This window comes from Leopardus geoffroyi, chromosome E2 (genome assembly GCF_018350155.1).
Source record: "Leopardus geoffroyi isolate Oge1 chromosome E2, O.geoffroyi_Oge1_pat1.0, whole genome shotgun sequence".
NCBI lineage: Eukaryota > Metazoa > Chordata > Mammalia > Carnivora > Felidae > Leopardus > Leopardus geoffroyi.
In genome coordinates this window covers 12,670,248-12,692,268 of record NC_059335.1, presented here as the reverse complement: position 1 = coordinate 12,692,268, position 22,021 = coordinate 12,670,248, and the positions used below count along the sequence as shown (strand labels likewise).

The 22,021-nt window shown below is 51.7% G+C and overlaps 1 protein-coding gene and 1 long non-coding RNA gene across 3 annotated transcripts; one reads left to right on the top strand and one right to left on the bottom strand.

The window, feature by feature from the left end:
- Positions 1–200: 200 nt before the first annotated feature.
- Positions 201–10,628, top strand: LOC123578841. Its single transcript, XR_006702531.1, has 3 exons — positions 201–845; positions 6,010–6,148; positions 10,436–10,628. It is a non-coding gene; the product is annotated as an uncharacterized LOC123578841 (long non-coding RNA).
- Positions 6,634–21,779, bottom strand: PLAUR (plasminogen activator, urokinase receptor). Of its 2 annotated transcripts, none has more exons than XM_045442088.1 (7): positions 21,392–21,779; positions 19,392–19,502; positions 17,334–17,477; positions 10,701–10,859; positions 10,000–10,134; positions 8,726–8,872; positions 6,634–7,183 (listed from the first exon to the last, which is right to left on the bottom strand). In XM_045442088.1, exons 1-7 carry the CDS (start codon positions 21,447–21,449, stop codon positions 6,930–6,932), a joined length of 1,008 nt encoding a protein of 335 aa, XP_045298044.1. In that variant the 5' UTR covers positions 21,450–21,779; the 3' UTR covers positions 6,634–6,929. The 2 variants fall into 2 exon arrangements, with proteins under 2 accessions (XP_045298044.1, XP_045298045.1); XM_045442089.1 differs by having other exon boundaries at positions 17,334–17,474; positions 21,392–21,667.
- Between the last annotated feature and the right edge of the window lie 242 nt (positions 21,780–22,021).

Genomic DNA, 22,021 nt, shown 5'->3' with positions numbered 1-22,021 from the left:
GACGGTGGGGGTGGGGGGATGGTGGGGGTGCGGGCCCCCCAAGTGCGGGGCAGTTGCGGGCGGGGGCGTGCGGGGGATGCGGGAGAACGGGAGGGTGCTGCGTGAGGGCAGGGGTTGCGGGTGCTGTGCGAAGGGGTGAGTGTGAGTGTGTTGGTGGAAGGGTGTGCGAGGGTGCAGGTGTTGTGTGAGGGGAAGGAGGTGAGTGGTGTGTGTGAAGGCTTGGGTGTGTGTGGAGGGGAGTGTTGCGTGAGGGTGTGAGCATCGAGGGAGGGAGGAGTGTTCTGTGGGAAAGGTGAGTGTGAGAGGTGTTCTGTGGACAAGTGAGTGCAGGTGAAGGTGTCACATGACGGATTGTGACCTTAGCCACCCCGAGCTCCGGGAGGGCGGCAGAGGGGTGTCTGGGCAGGTCCTGGATCTCCCAGACAGGGCTGGGCGGGGCGGGGGTCAGGTCCCACCCTTCCTATCGTCCAGACCCAGGAATCCAGTGTTTCCACATCATGCATCACTCTCCTGAAAGGGGCCCCTGAAAGGGAACCAACTGGAAGGAAGCCTAAGTCCTGAGCCCCAGAGAGGGAGAGGCTCCTGTGGATGCCTCCCACGCCCTAGCGTCTAGCTTCCCCACCCCTGCTTCCCCCCCTCTTCCTGCCCCAGTCTCTTTTGTGTCCCTGACTTTCCCCGCGCGCTTCCCACTTCTCTCCCATCATTGTTGCTGACTCACCCCTCCAGATTCGGGTCCCTTCTCCCTCCTGGGGAGTGGTCTCCCTGAGCCCACTTCTGTGGGACCTTGGAGACCCGGTGCAAGTTTATCACCCTTAGAACCCGGGAAGAGTGAGAAACGACGGAAGGTAGGAGACCGCGACCTCTCCCAGGCCCGTTTGACAGTCAGACAAACGGAGACGTCCCAACTCTGAAAACCCTTGCTCTTTACCTCCATCGCTACCGGAGTGTTCTACATTCAGGCCCACCAGGGGACTTCAGCTCCAGATACCCTTTCTGTCCTCGGTGTCCAGCTCCCAGCATCCTCTCTGTCTTCAGGACCCAGACTCCCATCAAGCTCTGCGTCCCCAGGATCACACTTCTAAGCAACCCCTCTCCTTTTCCATTCTCAGTTCACCTTTCTCTAAACTGGGGGAAGAGGCCTCGCATTCTCTGTCTTAGGACGGGTGGAAGAGAGATGTCTGACCTGGAGGTGGGAATCTGGGTTGGGAGGTAGGTCGCTAACTGTTGTCTTTGCCCCGAGAAAGGTCCCCTTGCCCATGGCTCCAACCAACATCTCCTGCTTCAGCTGAAGGACACCCCAGTAGATGTTGGATTGGCTCTTGTCTCTCTTCTTTGGGCCCCGCCATTTTTCCCTTCCAAGGATATCAGGAGAGTGGTGGTCCTGTCCACACCCTGCGGTACATCAGGGTACTTTATCCATTAGGGTTTTCATTCAGGTGACAGCAAATCCGACCCAAGTGGCTTCAGAGAAAGAGAACTGGGCCACATAGAAAAAAGTGTCGGGTACAGCTGGCTTCAGCATGGCCCATCTGTCTCTCTGTCCTAAGGGTAAGTGGCTCCCCTCATGTTGCAAGATGACTGGCAACCACACCTTTCCTTCTCATCTGGAGAGAGGAAAAAGCAAGACACGTGGAGATGGAGAGAGCCAGACTGATAGAGACTGAGGGGAGGGGAAGAGAGAAAGGGGGAGAAGAGGTTTAAGCTTCTTCAGCAGAGTGGGGAAATACTTTTCCCCAGAAGCTCCTAGAAAACCTTTCACTGGGTCTCATTGTAAATTTTTGGAAATGTTGGGATGGTGCAGACTGGATGTTAATTGTTTACTCGATATCATTCTGTGAGATAATATGTATATCTGTGAGATAATATGTATATATATATGGTCTTTGCCCCTGGCTCCTGACACAGAGTTCCCGAAAGCCTTGTAATTTCCTGAGCGATAGGAATGTCTTTTTTTTTTTCCCAATTTTTTTAATGTTTATTCATTTTTGAGAGACACAGAGTGTGAGTGGGGGAGGGGCAGAGAGAGGGAGACAAAATCCAAAGCTCTGAGCTTTGGCACAGAGCCCAAAGCGGGGCTCGAACCCACCGACCGTGATAGCGTGACCTGAACCAAAGTCGGATGCTTAACCGACTGAGCCACCCAGGCGCCCCGGAATGTCTTTTGTTTTAATGAGGTGACTCTGGGTGGGTTTCTGGATGGCTCCTAGGTGAGAGTTGGTTCCTGGGATAGAGCAAGCAAGCCATGATGAGATGGGAAGCTTGAAATTTTCCGTCCTGCCCCACCCCCACGCCTCCCAAGAAGGGAGAGAGTGAAAAATGGAGTTAGAGAACGATCACGCCTATGTGATGGGGGGGGGGGGTCCTCCAGGTTGGTGAGCACCAGAAGGTGCTGGGCTAGTGGTACTCCTGGAGAAGCTTCGTGCCCCTTCCCATAAACCTTGTCCTATGAGTCACTTCCATCAGGATGTTCATCTGTATCCTTTGTCATATCCTTTTACAATCTACTGGTAAATGTAAGTAAACTATTTCCCTCAATTCTATGAGCCGCAGTAGCAAATTAACCCACCCCTAAGAGGGGGTCATGGGAACCTCTGAGTTTTAACCGGTAGGTCGGAAGCACAGGTGACCACCTGCCCTTGTGACTGGCATCTGAAGTGGAGAGTGTGCTTGTGGGACTGAGCCCTTAACCTGTGGGATCTGACGCGACCTCCAGGCCGATTGGGTCAACGTTGGGTGACGTTGTAGGACACCCGGCCCAGGTCACAGAGAACCGCTTGCTGCGGGGAAAACTCCTCCACATTTGGTGAACAGAAGTGTTGTGAGCGTGGCAGCGGCAGTGTGGCAGTGAAGGGACAGGAGGCACACAGGAGAAAGACACAGTAGGAAGAACTGGGTGTTTTGTTTTGTTTTTTTCTTACACATTCCCTCCCTCTTTTTCCTTTTTAAGAGAATCCTGATTTTGTTCAGGCATCCACCTTTCTTTAATAGCCAGATGATGTGAGGGAAGCCTCAGGAGTACGGTCTAAATATACTTTTGCCTAATATTGTGGTTCCACGGCCTCTTCCAGTGGTTGTTGTAGGCATAGGTGTGTGAAACAAGTCAGGCAAGCACAATGTGAGGGCAAGTCGGCTTGGGAGTTTTGGGTTAAGCTTTCTTTGTTTCAAAAAAGAGGCCCACGAAGAGATGGCCTTTTGTTATTGCCTCTGAATGTGGGTGTGATGTCTGGAATTGCCGCGGCCATCTTGAGGCCATGAGGTGGACAAGCCTGAATGGATCTTTCAGGACATTGCAGAATTGGTCAACTCAGGCACTGCCCTGACTCATGATCGCTTGTTATGTAAGATAATCAATTTCTTCTTTGTTTCAACCATTCTGAGTTGGGTGCCCTATCACACACATCCCTGGCCTCCATGTTGCCTCTGATTCGTGTAGAATGTATGGAGGCAGCCCTGCTTACAGATTAAAGCATTAAAGCTTAACGATTAAAGTGATAGTTTTCTTTTTCAGTTGTTCCCCCAACCTTGTGGTCGGATCTCTCTCCTAGGGGTCACTTTCCCCACTCTGGCCGAGTGGGCTGCCTAGTAGGACCACAGGAGCAGTGGATGCCTGTTCACAGCCTGAACAACTATACGCAGTGACTTAGATAGGAACTTCCCTGGGTGTAGCAGAGAGGGGTCAGAGGCAGAGGCCTGGCCCATACTAGACCCCATCAGAACCTGTCTGCTAGCTAACAATTTGGAACCGGGACACGAGGAGTTCTTGGTGCTTGACATTTCAAGGGCATATTTGGCTCCTCTGTGTGAAGCAGGAGAAGGTGGTCTGTGGAGAGACAGAGAGACAGAGAGACAGAGAGATTCTGCAAAAGGGAGACAGCCTTGTGATTTCGCGCAGCTTTTCAATTCTGTTTCTTGTCCCTGGTGAGGCCCAGAGACTAGCTCTTGCGTGGATTCTAAACTTCCAATAACGTGGTCGTTTTGCTTAAGTCAGCTTAAACAGGTTTTATTTCTTGCAACCGAAATCCCTCCACAAAAACCTGGGAGCCATTAACGATGAGGTCCTGATCACAGGCTCGGGTGTAGAACATTATGAGAAATGTATCCCCGAGCCTCAATATCTGCTGTCGGTCATTGTGGGACGAGTATTTCAAACCTCTGATCCTTACTGGAGGGCATGCCAGGAGGTGTAATCCTAGCCTCCAACCTCTGCCCCACGGTCTCATGGGAGATGCAGTCCTAGCCTCCATTCCTGCTGTAAGGCATCATGGGAAATGTATTCCTTCCCCTCCAATCTCTGCTGTAGGGCATCATGGTGGGTGTAGTTCTTGCCTCCCACCTCTGTGGTAGGGAATCATGGGAAAGGTGAAACTACCCTCAATTTTCATTCTAGAGCGTCTCAGAAAATGTTACCTTGGCCTTGTCTCTGCTGTTGGGAATCAGGAGACGACGTAGCCCTAGCCCAGTTTTTGTTGCACGATACCCTAGAAGATGTGATCTTTCCTTCCTTCCTTCCCTACTTTCTTTCTTAATTACCTGCCACGTTCCAGGCATTATTCTTCTAGATACTGCGAAGACAGCAGCAGTAAGGCGATAAAGGTCTTGCCCGTTTTGGAGGTTATAGTGGGGAGAGTTAGCAAAAAACCAAACCAGTGACTGTTCCTGTGAACCACTGCAGCATAACAAAATGCCCTAAAACTCAGTGGTGGAAAACCCTCACCTTTTTATTTTATGATTCTGTGGGGCAGGAATTTGAGCAAGGCATAGCAGGATCAGTGCATGTCTTGCCCCACAATGAACTGGGGCCCAAATGGGCTGGCTTAAACAGCCGTAGGGGGGTGGGATGGTTCATTTGGGGCCGTATATCTCAAACCTTGGCTCTCGCTGCTGGCTGGTGGTGTGGATCGAATTGTGTCCCTGTCCCCACTGAGAAATACGTTGAAGTTCTAACCCCTAGGAGGTACGAATGTGACCTTGTTTGGAAATAGGGACTTTGCAGATGTGATTAAGATGAGGTCACCCCCTTAAATCCAATGACCCAGCGTCCTTATAGGGAGCGAGAGAGATTTGGAGCCACACGGCCACATTCACTGAGAGGAAGGCCATGTGATGACAGAGGCAGGGACTGGAGTAGTGTGGCTCCAAGCCCAGGAACACCCAGGATTGTCAGCAACCCCCAGAAGCTAGGATGAGGCCAGGAAGGATTCTTCACCAGCGACTTTAGAAGGAGCACAGCTACTGCCAATACCTTGATTTCCAACTTCTAGTATCCAGAACTCTCGGAGAATAAATTTCTGTTGCTGGAAGCCACCTGCTTCGAAAGTTTGTAGTTACTCTGGCAGTCCTAGGAAATGAAAACAGCTGGGCGTCCTGATTCTCCTGCACATGACGTCAGCTGGGGTCGCGATGTCCGGGGTTGCTCCTTTGCCCACTTGTCTGGTGTCTGGGCTGAGCTGGCTGGAACATCTGGGGCTCTCTCCCCATATGGCATCCATGTATGAGTAGCGTGGGTGTCCCCAGAGCATGGCAGTCTCAGTGTAGGAGGACTCTCACATGGCAGCTGGCTTCCCCAGAGCCAGTTTCTTAAGCCTGGGCCCAGAACATGACGTGACATAGCTTCCAGACCACCTTCTGTTGGCCAAAGCAGTCACAGAGCCACTCATGTTCAAGAGCTGGAGATGCCACCCCACCTCATTAAGCCACCACAATGACCATCAGTGATGTGTGATTAGAGGAGGTCCTAAAAGGAAACCCTGTCCCTTACCTGCCCCAGATACCTTGGAAGATGTCTTATCCTTTTGTTCATTAGCCATAGGGTGCTGGGGAATGTAATTTTGTCTCTACGGGTTTGCCTCAGCAATTCTTCAATGTTGTGCCCCCAGAGTGCCATTGAGATGATAGTTGTGTCTTTTTCTCGGTGAGTCTGAAGGCATCCTAGGAAATATAGCCCAGCCTCTATCTCCTGCCACCAGGGCATCAGTGGAGATGTAATCCTGTCCTTATTCCTCACCGCAGTGCCTCCAGGGAGCTCCGGCCATCAGAGTAACCCTCCCATTCATCTCCTGTCTCAGAGCCCCCTGGGAGAGGCAGATGCTGCTCCTTAGAACAACAAAGTAGTCTTGACCTTTTGGAGCTCGGGAGAAGAGACTGGAAGGTGAGTGCTTGGGTGAGCGAGTTGGAGCCCACAAATCGACGTGGAGGTGGCTTTGGGTGGGAGTCTACATGGGATCGTTCCCCAGGCTAGGGCCTCAAATGCCCCGGTCCTGCAGCGTGACCCCTGATTCCAGGAAAGGTGCCCCCGCCCCGCCTTCATCCTCCCAAAGATAGATGCTACAGAGACGGGAAGATCGGGCCTTGTCCACTGGTATAAAAATCTTTATTTCAGGGGCGCCTGGGTGGCGCAGTCGGTTAAGCGTCCGACTTCAGCCAGGTCACGATCTCGCGGTCTGTGAGTTTGAGCCCCGCGTCGGGCTCTGGGCTGATGGCTCAGAGCCTGGAGCCTGTTTCCGATTCTGTCTCTCCCTCTCTCTCTGCCCCTCCCCCGTTCATGCTCTGTCTCTCTCTGTCCCAAAAATAAATAAACGTTGAAAAAAAAAAATTAAAAAAAAAAAAAAGAGACTGCATCATCACATTTTAAAAAAAAATCTTTATTTCAGTATAAAATATTAAATAAGACAAATATTAATTAATAATAACAACGATGGTGCAACAATACTAATATGCCAAGACCTCTCCTGCTGGCCTGCAGCCTATCTCCAGCTTTTCTCCTCTGGTTCTGCAACTCTGTGAGACAGGTGTCTTGACAGCTGGGATGGCTGAGACCCACAGAGGGCGGCACACCGGCCTGAGGTCACACAGCAAATCTGCAGCGCTGGAAGCCGAGGGAAGGGCCAAGGGTTCCCCTGGATCCAGCCAGGGCAGGGGGAGTGTGGGCTTCAGGTCCAGAGGAGAGTGCCCCCCCATAGTCTGGCACTTATAAGCAGGGTGACGGTGAGGCTGAGGTGGGCAGGACCACGCCGGGGGGCACCCCCCGTGCGTGGCTGGCGATCCAGGACTGGATGGTTACAGCCGTTTCCAGAACAGCAGGAGACGTTGAGATGGGTCAGGCTGAAGGCTTCAGCCACGTGGAGACTTTGGCACCATGAGGGGGTTGCACAGCCTCTCACTGTGTAGCTTGGGTTGCCCAGGCCTGAGGAGAGAGAAGCTGTGTGAGCTCCCGGGGCTCGGCCTGGAATTCTCCCCAGGTGACATGCCACCTTGTGGTGGGTGCCACCTGAAGAAAGCGGCAGTTTTAAATGTGGTCCCTCGGGCCCTTCCAGGGGAAGTGTGAAGTCAAAATTATTCTCATAATAATGCTAACACAGCATTTGGCTCTTCCGCTCTTTTATGTGTGCCGTGGGGTTTTCCAGAAATCCTGGGATATGTGATCTTGCAGCCGACCGAATACAGAAGCAGACAGGAGGCTCCTGGGGCCCCTGGGTGGCTCAGTCGGTTAAGTGTCCGACTTTGGCCCAGGTCATGATCGCACGGTTCGTGAGTTCCAGCTCCGCATCGGGCTCTGTGCTGACAGCTCAGAGCCTGGAGCCTGCTTTGGATTCTGTAGCTCCCCCTCTTTCTGCCCCTCCCCCGCTCGTGCTCTGTCTCTCTCTGTCTCTCAAAAATAAATAAAAGTTAAAAAAAAGTGAAAAAAAAAAAATAGGAGGATCCAGCTGTCTTCTATTAAGCCAGGCATTAAAGATATTTGCAAAACGGTAGGCCAATGCCGGTCTTCTCATTAAATGTTTTCGTTGTGGAAAGTGGCATTAAAACAATTTTTTTTAAATAAAAAATATGTTCAGGGGCGCCTGGGTGGTGCAGTCGGTTAAGTGTCCGACTTCAGCTCAGGTCACGATCTTGCGGTCCGTGAGTTCGAGCCCCGCGTCAGACTCTGGGCTGATGGCTCAGAGCCTGGAGCCTGCTTCCCATTCTGTGTCTCCTTCTCTCTCTGCCCCTCCCCCCTTCATGCTCGGTCTCTCTATGTCTCAAAAATAAATAAACGTTAAAAAAAAAAAATTAAGGGGCGCCTGGGTGGCGCAGTCGGTTAAGCGTCCGACTTCAGCCAGGTCACGATCTCGCGGCCCGTGAGTTCGAGCCCCCCGTCAGGCTCTGGGCTGATGGCTCAGAGCCTGGAGCCTGTTTCCGATTCTGTGTCTCCCTCTCTCTCTGCCCCTTCCCCGTTCATGTTCTGTCTCTCTCTGTCCCAGAAATAAACGTTGAAAAAAAAAAGTTAAAAAAAATAAATAAATAAAAAATAAAAAATATGTTCAGATGGGATGAAGTTTTATTTTAAAATAAATTAATAAATACATCTCACTTTTCACTTCTAATGCCGTAAATATCTATAGAGATCATGGACACAAGTAATAGTTTTTAAGAGAATGAGGGAATTTTGAGATGAAAAACGTGGAGAACCACTGGAATAGAGAGACTGGAAAGGATGGCACAGGATGGGAGCCCGTGATGTCCGCAGGAAGTCCCACCCACTTGGGGAAGCCCCGCCCCCAGAGAAGCCCACATTTCTGTTGCTGAAACACCCATTTCCTAATGGAAGCCCTAATTCCTGACTACACTTTGCACCCCCCCAAAGGAAGTCCTACCTTTTCCACAGGAAGACCCATCTCTGTCAAGGCGACCTCTAGCCCACAGCCTCCCACCCACAACTCTCCTTTCCCAGCCTCCTAGAGGGGCTCACCATTACTGCCAGTGGCTTCCAGACATTGACTCATGGGGCCACGGCAGGCAGTCAGGGAAGTCTCTTCGGAGGAACATCCATGGGTGCTGTTCCCCTCACAGCTGTAACACTGGAGGCCATTCAGAGGCAGGTTTTGAAGCTCCACAACTTGGAAGAAGACAAGGACACAGAAACCAAGGAAATTAGCACGGGGTTCTGGGCAGGTGGGATGGAGGGGTGTCCCTCCATGTATTACCTCCCTAGAACTGTCAACTCGCAGCCTGAGATGTCTTGGAGCCACCTTGTGGTCAGGCATTTGAACGGCACTCTCTTCTGGCGGGTTCTTTATAGAACCTCTGAGAGAAATCCCACCTCCCGGCTCCTCCTGAGCCCCCATCTGACCAGGCACTGGGCAAGCTGCTGTGGAAGACCAAAGAGTCCAGCCACCCTGTCCAGTATGGTGGCCACTAGCCAAGTGTGGTTGTTTACATGGACACTGAAGTTAGCTCGTATTAACTACAATCCAAAGTTCAGTTCACGTTTCAAGCGCTCAATGGCCAGATGAGGCAGTGGCTACCATATTGGAAGGCACGGATATAGAACATTTCCATCACTGTGAGAAGTTCTCTTGGACAGTACTGGTTTATAACACGAAGGAGCTGGATTACACTGGGGGGGAGGGACAGGGACACGTTTCCCCGAGGACCATACTTCAAAGCAGAGACCTAACAAATGAGAGGTAGCCAGCTAGGCAAACTCCCGTGGGCGAGACGTGTTCCTGGAGGAGAGGGCACTGCATGTGCAAAGGCCATGAGGCAGGATGGAGTTTGGATCAGTGCAGACTGTGAGGCAGTCAGGTGCTGATCACATAGGGCATAGGACAGCCTTTGGATTTTATTCTGAGAGCAAGGGGAAGTCGCCGCAGCGACTTGAGGAAGGAGGGGCTCATGCCTGCTCTGGTTTACAGTTTTAAGAAATCACTCTTGCTGCTGTGCTGGGCACTGACTGTAGGATGCAGGAGTGGAAGCAGGGGGGCCAGCAAGGTTACTGTAACAATGTAGGCAAGGGCTCCAGGTGGCTCAGACCAGGGAGGTGAGCAGTGGAAAGATTCTAGGAAGCATAAAGCATGGGTCTTGGTAAAGGTTTGACGGGCTCATCGAATTCCCACACAACCCATCTTTGAGGACGGAGAGACCTAGAGAGGAGGGGTGGCCTGCGAGTGAGTGGCAGCAGCCTGGGTACACCTCCCTGCCCCGACCCCAGGCCTCGCGTGGCGCGCGTCCCTTGCCCCTCACCTGGACCCCCGTTGCATTTGGTGGTGTTACAGCACTGCAGGAAATGGAAGGTGTGGTTGTTGTGGAAGCCGGTGGGGCCCGGGCAGCCAGGAAGGTTGCCACAGCCGCGGGTGTGGTGCTCATCCCTTGGACTGCCTGTAGGGGGCAGAGGAGAGAGATCAGGCTACTGGCCCGGGGCTGAGACTGGGTTTGCCCACGGCAGCAGTCATCTGCCCGGTTCCTGCTTCGCGGTTCATTACAGGACCCTCATTTTATTTGGGGCAGCCATTATCTAGCCAAAAGACACATTTTCCACCCGCCACAGGTGTAGTCATGTGACTGAGTTCTGGCCAATGTGATATAAATAGAAAGATTTTATGGGACTTCCAGAAAGGAGAACCCTCACGAAAGGAAAAGTGCCTATTTTTTGGTCCTTTTTTCTCATTCTTCTTCCTAGAACTTGGACATGAGGTCTGGAGCTCTGGCAGCCATCTCGGACTATGAGGCAATCTTGAGAATGGAAGCAGAGAAGAGAAGGCATCTGGGCTCCTGGTGACTGTAGAACTGTCCTAGTGGCCCAGGACTTCGGATCACTAGACTTTTGTGTGACAGAATTAACTTTCTGCCTTGCTTAAATGCTTGTTATTTTGGGGTGGTTGTTAAGTGCAGCCTTGGGACGGGACAAAGCAGGGAGGAGGAGCTGCTGGTAGGTTGGGGCTCACCTTCCAGGGTCCGGTGGGTCACCACCTCCAGGCACTGTTCTCCAGGGCTGCGGCATTGCAGGCTCTGGACCCAGCCTCTCTCACAGCTCAGGTCTGATGAGGCGCAGGAAACACATTCAAGGTAACGGCTTCGGGTTCGGGGAAAGGTGGGAGGCTGACCTGTTTGGGGAGGGGCGGGAGGGTGAGACTCCCTGGGAGAGTCCCGGAGATCTAGTTCCCTTGAGGACTCGCTTTAGCGTCAATTCCTCTTCATCTCACCCTTCAGCCAATCATCAAAGCCCTGCCCATCCCACCTCCTGAATCTTTCTAGCATCCATCCCCTCCTTTCCAGCCCCATGACCAGGTCAGACCGCCTTCAACACCAGGTTTGTCTTTGGCCTTCTGGCTTCCATTCTTGCCCCCCAACCCCACCAAGTGCATCCCCACACAGCCCTAGAAGGATGCTTCTAATTTTTTTTTTTTTTTAACGTTTATTCAATTTTGAGAGACAGAGAGAGACAGAGCACGAGCAGGGTAGGGGCAGAGAGAGAAGGAGACACAGAATCTGAGCTTTCAGCACAGAGCTCAGAAGGATGCTTCTAATACCTGAATCCGACCCTGCCTCTGCTCTGCGCAAAACCCCTCCATGGCTCCCCGGTGCCCTCAGAATAAAATCCAAGCTAGTCAGCACGGCATTCAAGGCCCATCAAAATCTGGGTCCTGGCCACCTCTCCTGCCCCATCGCCCTCCACTAGCCCCTCAGGCTCTACCCCTCCACAACTTCCCACAGCCCCTGAATGTACAGGCAGAACACGCTTCCTTGTTCCCTACTCTCCCTGTCTCCTCCTACTCATTTTTCAGGCATCATCTCAAATTTCACCTCCTCTAAGAAGTCCTCCCTCACCTCCCAGGCCGGATCAGGTGCCCCTCTGGGCTCCCCTTCCAGCCACGCCCACTTTAGGTCCTCCCTGGGAGCCCCAGCGGGTAGGTCCGGGGGGGGGGGGCTGTCTCCATCATTATCTTGTCCCAACACCACCCAGCACAGGGCCAGGGCCAGAGAAGATATTCAATAAATATTTGTTAAATGAATGAATCAACAATTGATCAAAACTCTGCTATCGTTCCCTGTGGTAGCCAATCTCCGAGCCCCCATGACCCCTCGCTCCTGGTATGCGTGCCCTTATAGGGGCTGACCTGTATAACTAAGAGGAATATTGCGGAAATGATGGAGTATAACTCTTGTGCAAGATTGTAAAAGGCACTGCAACTCCTCCCTGGCTCTCTCTTGGATTCCTTGGTCTGGAGGGGATCCAGCTATCACGTTGTTAGGACACTCAAATACTCCGCGTACTCGTCTACATGGCGAGGAACTGAGGCCTTTTGCCCAAGTCACGGGATCACATCGTCCGTGAGAGTGAAGCTCCCTTTGGAGCCAGCAGTCACCTTGACTACACCTGCATGAAAGATCTAGAATCGTCTGTGTAAGTTACTTCCAGATTCTTGACCTTCAGAAACTTTGTGAAATAATACACGCTTAATTTTGTTTCGAGTTTTGGGACAATCTGCAATGCGGCCACAGATAATTAATACACTCCCCAGGTGTGTCAGGGATCCAAGCCTCACTTGATCGATCTGTGAAAACTCGGCCTCTCACCCCTTCTGGTCCAGGCCAAGAGGATGAATTATTTTTCCCTGGAAACATCATAGCCATTTCCTCTGCCCAGGCCTTGGCCCACACCATTCCTGAGCCTGGCATGTCCTCCCCTTCCTGACCCCAAATATCCAAGTTGAGTTGGAGCCAAGTCTTACATAAGAGAGAGGACGGTCTCGGCCCCTCTCTCAACTGGCAGGCCAGCTGCTGGAATTAGGTGAATCATTTACATCCAAAGCCAAATCTTCCCCAACCCTAAAGAAAAATAACTAAAATTCCAACATGAACTTCCATGAAAACAACAACACCAACAAACACCATTGGGTTTGATTGCCGTCACCACTCTCATACCACTCTAGGGTCCCCTGGTGAACTTTTCTATCTCATTCTTTTAAATGTGGGTGATCCGGGGCGCCTGGGTGGCGCAGTCGGTTAAACGTCCGACTTCAGCCAGGTCACGATCTTGCGGTCCGTGAGTTCGAGCCCCGCGTCGGGCTCTGGGCTGATGGCTCAGAGCCTGGAGCCTGTTTCCGATTCTGTGTCTCCCTCTCTCTCTGCCCCTCCCCCGTTCATGCTCTGTCTCTCTCTGTCCCAAAAATAAATAAACGTTGAAAAAAAAAATAAATTAAAAAAAAATAAATGTGGGTGATCCTCAGGGCTCTGTCTTGGGCAGTTTTCATTTCTCACGGTACGCACTCTCCCATGGGGCTGCTATCCATCGACCTGACTTCATTTCCATGTGTCTGCTGGGAACTCACTCCAGGCAGGACTTCTCTCTGAGCTCCACATCTGTACACCCAACTGCTTCCTGGAGGCCCCCTGACTATCCCTCAAACACCTGAATCGCTACGTGCCCCAAGGGAAGCTCTCCATCTTCTCTAACCTGGTCCTTCGCTCCTGAATTCCACATCTCTGAGGTGGCCCAGTTCTTCAGTCCCCCAGGGCAGAAATCTGGCAGGTTCCTTGATCCTCTGCATCTAGCATCAATTTGGATACCTCTAGTTGCCCTGTCTTCTAGTTCTTTAATCCTTCTGCCGCACTGCACACATCTTTTAAGCACATCTATTGAGCTGTTAATTTCAGTCACTATTCTGTATTTCCTGTTTGACTCTTTGAAAAAACAGACACCACATTTCTGCTAAAATTTATCCTATTCTCTATTTTTTGGATTCTGTTGGTCATGGCTTATTTGTTTATTAAAAAAAATTTTTTTTAATGTTTGTTTTTGAGAGAGAGACACACAGAGTGCGAGTGGGGGAGGGTCAGAGAGAGAGGGAGACATAGAACCCGGAGCAGGCTCCAGGCTCTGAGCTGTCAGCACAGAGCCCGACGCGGGGCTCGAACTCCCAAATGGTGAGATCAGACCTGAGCCGAAGTCGGGCGCTTAACCGACTGAGCCACCCAGGTGCCCTGATTATGGCTATTTTAAATTTCCCTGTCGGTTAAGCGTCTGACTTCGGCTCAGGTCATGATCTCGCGGTCCGTGAGTTCGAGCCCCGCGTCCGGCTCTGTGCTGACCGCTCGGAGCCTGGAGCCTGTTTCGGATTCTGTGTCTCCCTCTCTGACCCTCCCCCATTCATGCTCTGTCTCTCTCTGTCTCAAAAATAAATAAACATTAAAAAAAATTTAAAAAAAAATTAAATAAATAAATAAATAAATAAATTTCCCTGTCTAATAACTCTACTATCTGAATCGTTATGGGTCTGTTTCTACTGTTGGATTTTTCTCTTGGTTTCCTGTTAATTGGTCCTTTTTATTTTCTTCGGGGTACCTTGTAAGTTTTGATTAGATGCCAGACATCACAATGAAAATTTGTAAAGGCTCTAAATAATGTTATTTTCTTCCCAAGAGGGGTAGGTTTTCTTCCTGCTGACGATCAGATGGAGGCATTTTTAGGGCTGGTCTATTTCAGTTTTGCCCTTACGCCTCGGGTGTGGACTGAGAGGAAAGCGTGGGGTGGTTACCAAGGCCTCTCTCTCTCCAACTTGGCAACTTTGGTCTTTCCAGCATCATATGCCTGCTGGAATCTTTGCTCAGTTCTGTAACTTCCCAGATACTATTTTCTGCTGAGTTTCTTGGAGTTTCACCCTATGCACATACAGCCTGCCAATGACTTAAAAGAAGTTTGCAAATCTGGGGACTCCCTTTTCTGTGGTTCCACGTGTTCCAGGATTTTACCTCTCATTTTCTAGACACTCTGGCAGCCCTAGACTCTGACCCTTGTCTTCTCAGCCTAGTGATGATCTCCCTTATTTGGGTTCTATTTCCTCTCCTCAACAGTGAGTTGGAAAGTGCACCTAAGGAAACACCCAGCTTGTCTGCATAACTCAACTTCTGTGCTCCCCTTATTTCAAGGATCGTAGCATCTCAACTTCATCTCTTCATTTGCTGCTCTCCAGTGACCTCAAATAATTATTTATAATTTGCCCAGCTTTTCTGGCTGTGACTGGCAGATCAGTCCAATACATGTGATCCCATCATGACCAGAACTACAAACCAACCTCCATGTCTAATCCATCACTAAGTCCTGCTCATCCACCTGCTAAATAGTTCTTTTTTAAAGAATATTTATTTATGGGAGCACCTGGCTGCCTCAGTTGGTTGAGCAGCCGACTTCAGCTCGGGTCATGATCTCTCGGTTCGCGAGTTCGGGCCCTGAGTCAGGCTCTGTGCTGACAGCTCAGAGCCTGGAGCCTGCTTCGGATTCTGTGTCTCCCTCCCTCTCTCTCTCTCTCTCTCTCTCTCCCCCTCCCTCGTTCATGCTCTGTCTCTCTCAAAAATGAGTATAAATTAAAAAAAACTTTTTAATGTTTATTTATTATTTATTAATTAATTTACTTATTTAGAGACAGACAGACAGCATGAGTGAGGAAGGAACAGAGAGACAGAGGGAGAGAGAGAGTCCCAAGCAGGCTCCACGCTGTCAGCACAGACCCTGATGTGGGGCTCGAACTCACAAACCTCGAGATCATGACGTGAGCCGAAACCAAGAGTCAGATACTCAGCCGATGGAGTCACCTGGGCGCCCCCTCTGCTAAACAGTGCTCAAATCCACCCCGTTCTCTCCATCTGCATGGCTGACATTCTAATCGAGTCGTCCTCTTCTTCATCTGGACAGCCTCAGCCAACTCCAAGTTGGACTCTCCTCATCTACTCTCCCTCCATCGTTGCTTCCCTCTGAGGTCAGAATCGTTTGTTTAACAATCCAAATCTGATGGTGACACTCTCTGCTTAAAACCCTTCCATGACCTCCCACCGTTCCCCAGATGGTCTAGGCTCCTCACCACAGCCTAGAAGGCCCTGTGTAATATGACCCAGCCAGGTGCACAAGCTCCTCTTGCCGGTTTTTTCCTCCCCGCAGCCAGGCTTTCACCCACCTTTGTGTCTGTCGCTCTCCCCAGAAAACCCTTCCCACTGTCTTTTTAAAAAAATTTTTTTTTTTCAACGTTTATTTATTTTTGGGACAGAGAGAGACAGAGCATGAACGGGGGAGGGGCAGAGAGAGAGGGAGACACAGAATCGGAAACAGGCTCCAGGCTCTGAGCCATCAGCCCAGAGCCCGACGCGGGGCTCGAACTCACGGACCGCGAGATCGTGACCTGGCTGAAGTCGGACGCCCAACCGACTGCGCCACCCAGGCGCCCCTCCCACTGTCTTTTTAATAATCTGACTCCCACTCATCCCTCAAGATCCAGCCTAGTCATTGCTTCCTGTAGGAAGACTTCCCTGACCTGAGTCCAGTATTTCCCCCAAGGGTCCCACGGCCCCAACGCTTCATTCCTCCCAGCCCCGATCACTCTGGTGTCCGTTTCCTTTATCTCAGCCCTGAAAGTTCTGGACTATGCTTCCCCATTACAGCTCTGACCCCTCTGATCTGTTTCCCCATCCTGGCGCTGACTAATCTTAGCAGTCGCTGTCTGGTGATGGGTCTCTCACCCCCACTCCCACCCCACTGGACTGTAAGCCCAGTGGTAAGGCCCAAAGCTGTCCCGGTCACCTCTGTATCCCCAGTATCACATAAGTACAGGATGGGGTTTAACCAACTATTCCAGTCACCGCCCGCAGGATAAAATGGCCTTAGAAATGGGGCTGGTATAGTTTTACTACTTACTAAATTACTGAATTGACAGCTGCTGCCCCAAGCTTGCTGGTGGACCCCTGGCCACTCCCAACTCTCTCTTTATTCATTTCCTTAAAAATTTTTTTTTGTAATGTTTATTTTTGAGAGACAGAGAGAGAGAGAGAGAGAGAGAAAGCATGAATGGGGGAGGAGCAGAAAGAGAGGGAGACACAGAATCCGAAGCAGGCTCCAGGCTCTGAGCTGTCAGCACAGAGCCCGACGTGGGGCTTGAACCCACGAACCGTGAGATCATGACCTGAGCTGAATGCTCAGATGCTTAACTGACTGAACCACCCAGGCACCGCCCACCCCCCAACTCTCTCTTTAGAACCCTGTGTTCCCAAGATTCATCAGCTAAGGTGGGAGGGGGGTGCTCCAGGAGTCTGTTCTGACTGGTCAGTGCCTTATGCATCGACTGATAGTGTTAAATATTTTGAATATTATCTGCAATTAGAATTAATCGAGTCTACTCCATTAGTAGTGCTTTCCTTGTGCAAATCTAACAGCAAGATGACACTAGTGTCCCTTCCCTGAAAATAAACATCTGATTCAGTCCCCGCCAACAGATGGAAGTTTGAGGTCAGGATGGATGAACAAGAAACAGTGCAAACGCAGGTGCTCTGCTTAACTGACGTCATTGTGACTGGTCTGGACTTAGCCAATTTCCTTCCTCACCAGGTCCAGAAAGAGGAATCGTCATGCATGACCAAGCAACATGGATCCGTTGCTTCCTACCCTCTCCTGTGGGAACTTGAGCCTTTCAAAGCCTTTTTGTTAGGCGGGCATTTGCATGGGGGCTGGTGGGGACAGGATCAGGAGAACGACGAGTTTGAGTCAGAGAGACGGTGCGGGGGTCGGGGATGGCAAGGGCTGCCCAACTCACCAGCTCTGGGTCGGTTGCACAAGTCAGACCCACACACGGCCTCCGTAAGAGTGATGATCTTCACGCCTGTCCGATAGCTCATGGTCCTGTTGCTTTTCTCTGGGTGAGCACAGCCTCTCTCCACCACCTCCAGCTCGTCACCTACTGTGAGGAATGCGTCTCTGTCACCCCAAAGGCTCCACTGGGCCCAACTGGCCTCTGATACTCCTGGTCATATGGTCACCCACTTCCGGGGCTGACCTCTTCTCTTGGGGCCAGCTGTCTCCCCTCTCCCCCTCCCAGCACAGAGAACCTACTCTCTCTTAGGGACAACACTGTTGTGGAGAACTTCTGGATCCATCTACCCCTCCTGCCCAGCTTAGCAGTAAGATGCCTCTAATAGGATTTTTTTTTTTTTTTTTTTTTTAAGCAGGCTGCATGCCCAACGCTGGGCTTGAACTCACGATGCTGAGATCAAGAGTCAAATGCTCCACCAACTGAGCCACCCAGGCTCCTCTCTAATAGGAATTTTTAAAGGAAAATGTTACAAGCTTGCCAAATAGTATAAGACAGTGATATAATAAATATTGTGTATCTGTCACCAAACTTTATAAAGTATTAGCATTTTGCTGTATTTTGTTTCAGATATTTTTAAAAAGGAACTTAAATTTAAAAGATACATTTAGGGGCGCCTGGGTGGCTCAGTCGGTTAAGCGTCCGACTTCAGCTCAGGTCATGGTCTCAGCCTGTGAGTTCGAACCCCGCGTCGGGCTCTGTGCTGACAGCTCAGAGCCTGGAGCCTGCTTTGGACTCTGTGTCTCCCTCTCTCTCTGCCCCGCCCCTGCTCATGCTCTGTCTCTCTCTGTTTCAAAATAAATAAAAACATTAAAAAAATTTTTTTTTATTTATTTTTTTCAATGTTTATTTATTTTTGGGACAGAGAGAGACAGAGCATGAACGGGGGAGGGGCAGAGAGAGAGGGAGACACAGAATCGGAAACAGGCTCCAGGCTCCGAGCCATCAGCCCAGAGCCTGACGCGGGGCTCGAACTCACGGACCGCGAGATCATGACCTGGCTGAAGTCGGACGCTTAACCGACTGCGCCACCCAGGCGCCCCAAAAAAATTTTTTTTAAAGATACATTTAAAGTCTCCTGATCACTCCCCCACATCCATTGCCCTTATGCCCCGCCCAGAAGCAACTACTGATACAGACAATTCTCACACTAGGTGTGCCTAACATACTGTTGTTTATTTGGACAGTCTTTATTGTATATTGTTACATACTATTTATATTAAAAGGTATCATACTCTGCAAAGTGCTTTTTCTCTCTCAACCTTATGTTTTTTGTTTTTGTTTTTTTTTTTTAATTTTTTTTTTCAACGTTTATTTATTTTTGGGACAGAGAGAGACAGAGCATGAACAGGGGAGGGGCAGAGAGAGAGGGAGACACAGAATCGGAAACAGGCTCCAGGCTCCGAGCCATCAGTCCAGAGCCTGACGCGGGGCTCGAACTCACGGACCGCGAGATCGTGACCTGGCTGAAGTCGGACGCTCAACCGACTGCGCCACCCAGGCGCCCCTCAACCTTATGTTTTTGAGATGTCTCCACTTTAATGCCTACAGCTCTAGTTCCTTCATTTAAACTGCCTGCAGCATTCCATTGTGTGCTTATGCCATGTTTCTCCTCTGCTGATGACTAATCTGTATCACAGACATCACTGCTGAGAACCTTCTTAGACACGTGTCTCTGGGCACGTGTGTCCAAGGTTCTTCGGGCTTTCTATATTCCTAGGAGTTGAACTGCTGGCTGTGGGGTATGCTAATCTTCACCTGTACGAGATATTGCCAAATTGGTCTTTGCGGGGGATGCACCAATTTACCCCTGCTATTAACAGGGTCTGCAGCCTCACATTCTCATCCATTCTTTGCTTTGTCAGTGTTTCGAATGCTTGTCAATCTGGTGGGTGTGAAATGGGGTCCCCTTGTCTTTTTCCTTTGCACTATCCCTGATTACTGGTGAAATGAAGGTTCTTGGCCACTCGAGTTCCCTGCAGGAACCAAGTGCGGGAATCTCACCTTCCCACATGCGCATGACGGTGGTCCTGCAGAGGTCCTGGCCCGGGGCACACTCTTCCACCTGGCACTTCCCGGTCCTCCCACACAGCATGCACTGCAGGCCCCAGGAGGCTGGGGGAAGAAAGAGGAGAGGAAAGATTGTTATAGCTCCGTGCCAGGGTCCCCCCTTGCCCCTTCATGCCCCAATACCGGGACCAAGTCTCCAGGCCCTGTGCACTCAAGTTTATGCTCCGCGTTCGGCCCGACCTTTAGTTCCAACACTGGGTTCAGGCCAGCTGCTTCCAGTCTATCTCTAGCCCCACGTTGTATCTACGTCCCCCCTACCCTAAAGTTCTATCCCCGCCCACAATACCTCTCTAAAGTCCCGCCCTGGCTCATTTTCCCTTGAATTCTGTACCCACGCGGGGCCAATCCTGAAAGTCCAGTCCTCACCCTCTGTCCATCTGGACCGTCTAGCCTAACTGCAGTTTAGGTGCTTTCCCCCACCGCACCGGGCCTCGGTCTATTCTGCCTCTCAAGCCCTCCGAGGGGCGGTTTACGCTCACCCTACTGCAGCTGATCTTTGTTCTACCCCACTTCCCCGTGCCTTCCACCACCTATCCCCCCATTAACGACCCCAAACTCTACTCTTTTCCCAAAGTTCTCTCCCCGACCATCAGCCCAGGCCAAAGTTCTAACTCCGCCCACCAGACCTCTGGAGGTTCTAACCCCCACTACTGTAGCCTCGGTCTAAGTTCTCTCCGGGCTCACCGTGAGCTCCTCCCCCGAAGCTCTCGCCCCGCCCACCGGCCCCTGCCCCGAAGTTCTCTCCCCGCCCACCGGCTCCTCCCACGAAACTCTCTCCCCGCCCACCGGCTCCTCCCCCAAAGCTCTCTCCCCGCCCACAGGCTCCTCCCACGAAGCTCTCTCCCCGCCCACCGGCCCCTTCCCCGAAGTTCTCTCCCCGCCCACCGGCCCCTTCCCCGAAGCTCTCTCCCCGCCCACCGGCTCCTCCCCCGAAACTCTCTCCCCGCCCACAGGCTCCTCCCACGAAGCTCTCTCCCCGCCCGCCAGTTCCTCCCGAGGTTCTAGCCCCAGCCCGCTCCACGTCCTGTGGTTATAACTCCGCCCACTAGCTCCGCCCCAGCCCCTATCCCCGCCTACCAGGCCTCCCCTGCAGGGGGTCCCTTCCCCACCCCAAATTCGCACTCGCCTGGAGTCATTACTCATTCTTGGCCACGAATGATCCGGAGAGCTTTTCGGGTTATTCAGTGTCGAACCACCCCGCAACCCGCGTTCCCGCCCCGCCTTGACTCAGTTCCTTGTCAATTTCCTCTCGCTTTTCAACCCTCTCCGGTACATTTCCGGGGAAAAGAGTAGAGAGGGTAGCGTCGGCCAGGGGATAGTGAAAGCAAAGGTCCTCGAGGCTCGAGGGACAAGCCCTGGATCCCAAGCCCCTGCCTCCGCGACGTTCGGCCTCTCTAGACCTCTTGTAAAATGAAGCTCCGTCCTCCCTGTCTTTCAAGCGGCTGGTCGGTGGGGGGAGATCCGACAGCGTGGAGAAGTCTGCGCAACGTTCCTGCTGCGGGGTCAGAATCCCACTTACTCAAGGGCTGGCTGTGTGACCTCGGACCGGTTACTTAACCTCTCTGTGCCGGTTTCCTTCTCTGAAGCAGGGCTAAGACTAGTCCAGCCCGTCCAGTTTGAAATTGCAAGGAAAGCGCTTAGAAGAGCGGCCGGACTAAAGAACGCACTCACTCAACGGTGGCTGTGGTTAACTACACGCCTTCGCTCGACTAATATTGCCTGAGCACCTACTGTGGGCCAGGTACGGTGCCGTGTGGGGCTGCCGACAGCAGAAGGATTATTATTTGACTGTGTGTGTGTGGGGGGGGGGGGTGCTGGAGACTGAGCCCTCGCCCTCCAACCCGTCGAACTCTGAGCCCACCGCCCTCCCCCACCCTCTCCTCTAAGTTCAAGACCCAGCTCCCCGCTCAGAGGTTCCGGCATCCAGTCCCTACCTGGAATGCAGGTCTGAAACAGCAGCAGCAGCAGCGACAGCAGCAGCGGGCGGCCCATGTCTGGTGGCAGCAGGTCCTGTCGGCGGCCTCCCTGCACCTCTCAGTCTGGCCTGGGGAAGGAGACAGTTTTGTGGCCCCGGGGCTCCTCCCAGAGATTTTGCGAAAGAGCGAGTCAGCCGCAGATGCGTGGGTGACTCCCTCTCCTCCCCCCACACCCCTCCTCCTCAAAAACTTCCTTTGCCAGGGCGCGGCCGGCCAGGAGTAGGGGGGCTGGCTCTGCTCTGACTCATGTGTGGTGGTCACGGGCCGTCTCCAGTCAGCCGAGGTGCAAATTCCAATTCTCCTGCTTCCTGCTATGGGGCCTCGAGCGAAGGACCTCAGCGGGCCGGTTAAAACTCCTGATGGGACATTTGATCATCAGTTATCGTTAACGATTTCTGTTAGTTTTGTGAGAAGGGATAATGGTGTTGTGGTTATGTGGGGAAATGTCTTTATCATTAGAGATGCACGCGGGAATATTTAGAGGTGGAATAATGTAATGTCTCTAATTTGCCTTAAAACACTTGAGCCAAAAAAGTAGATCTTGCTGTTATGAAAATGGTTTTGCGGTTATGCGAGAAATTGTTCTTA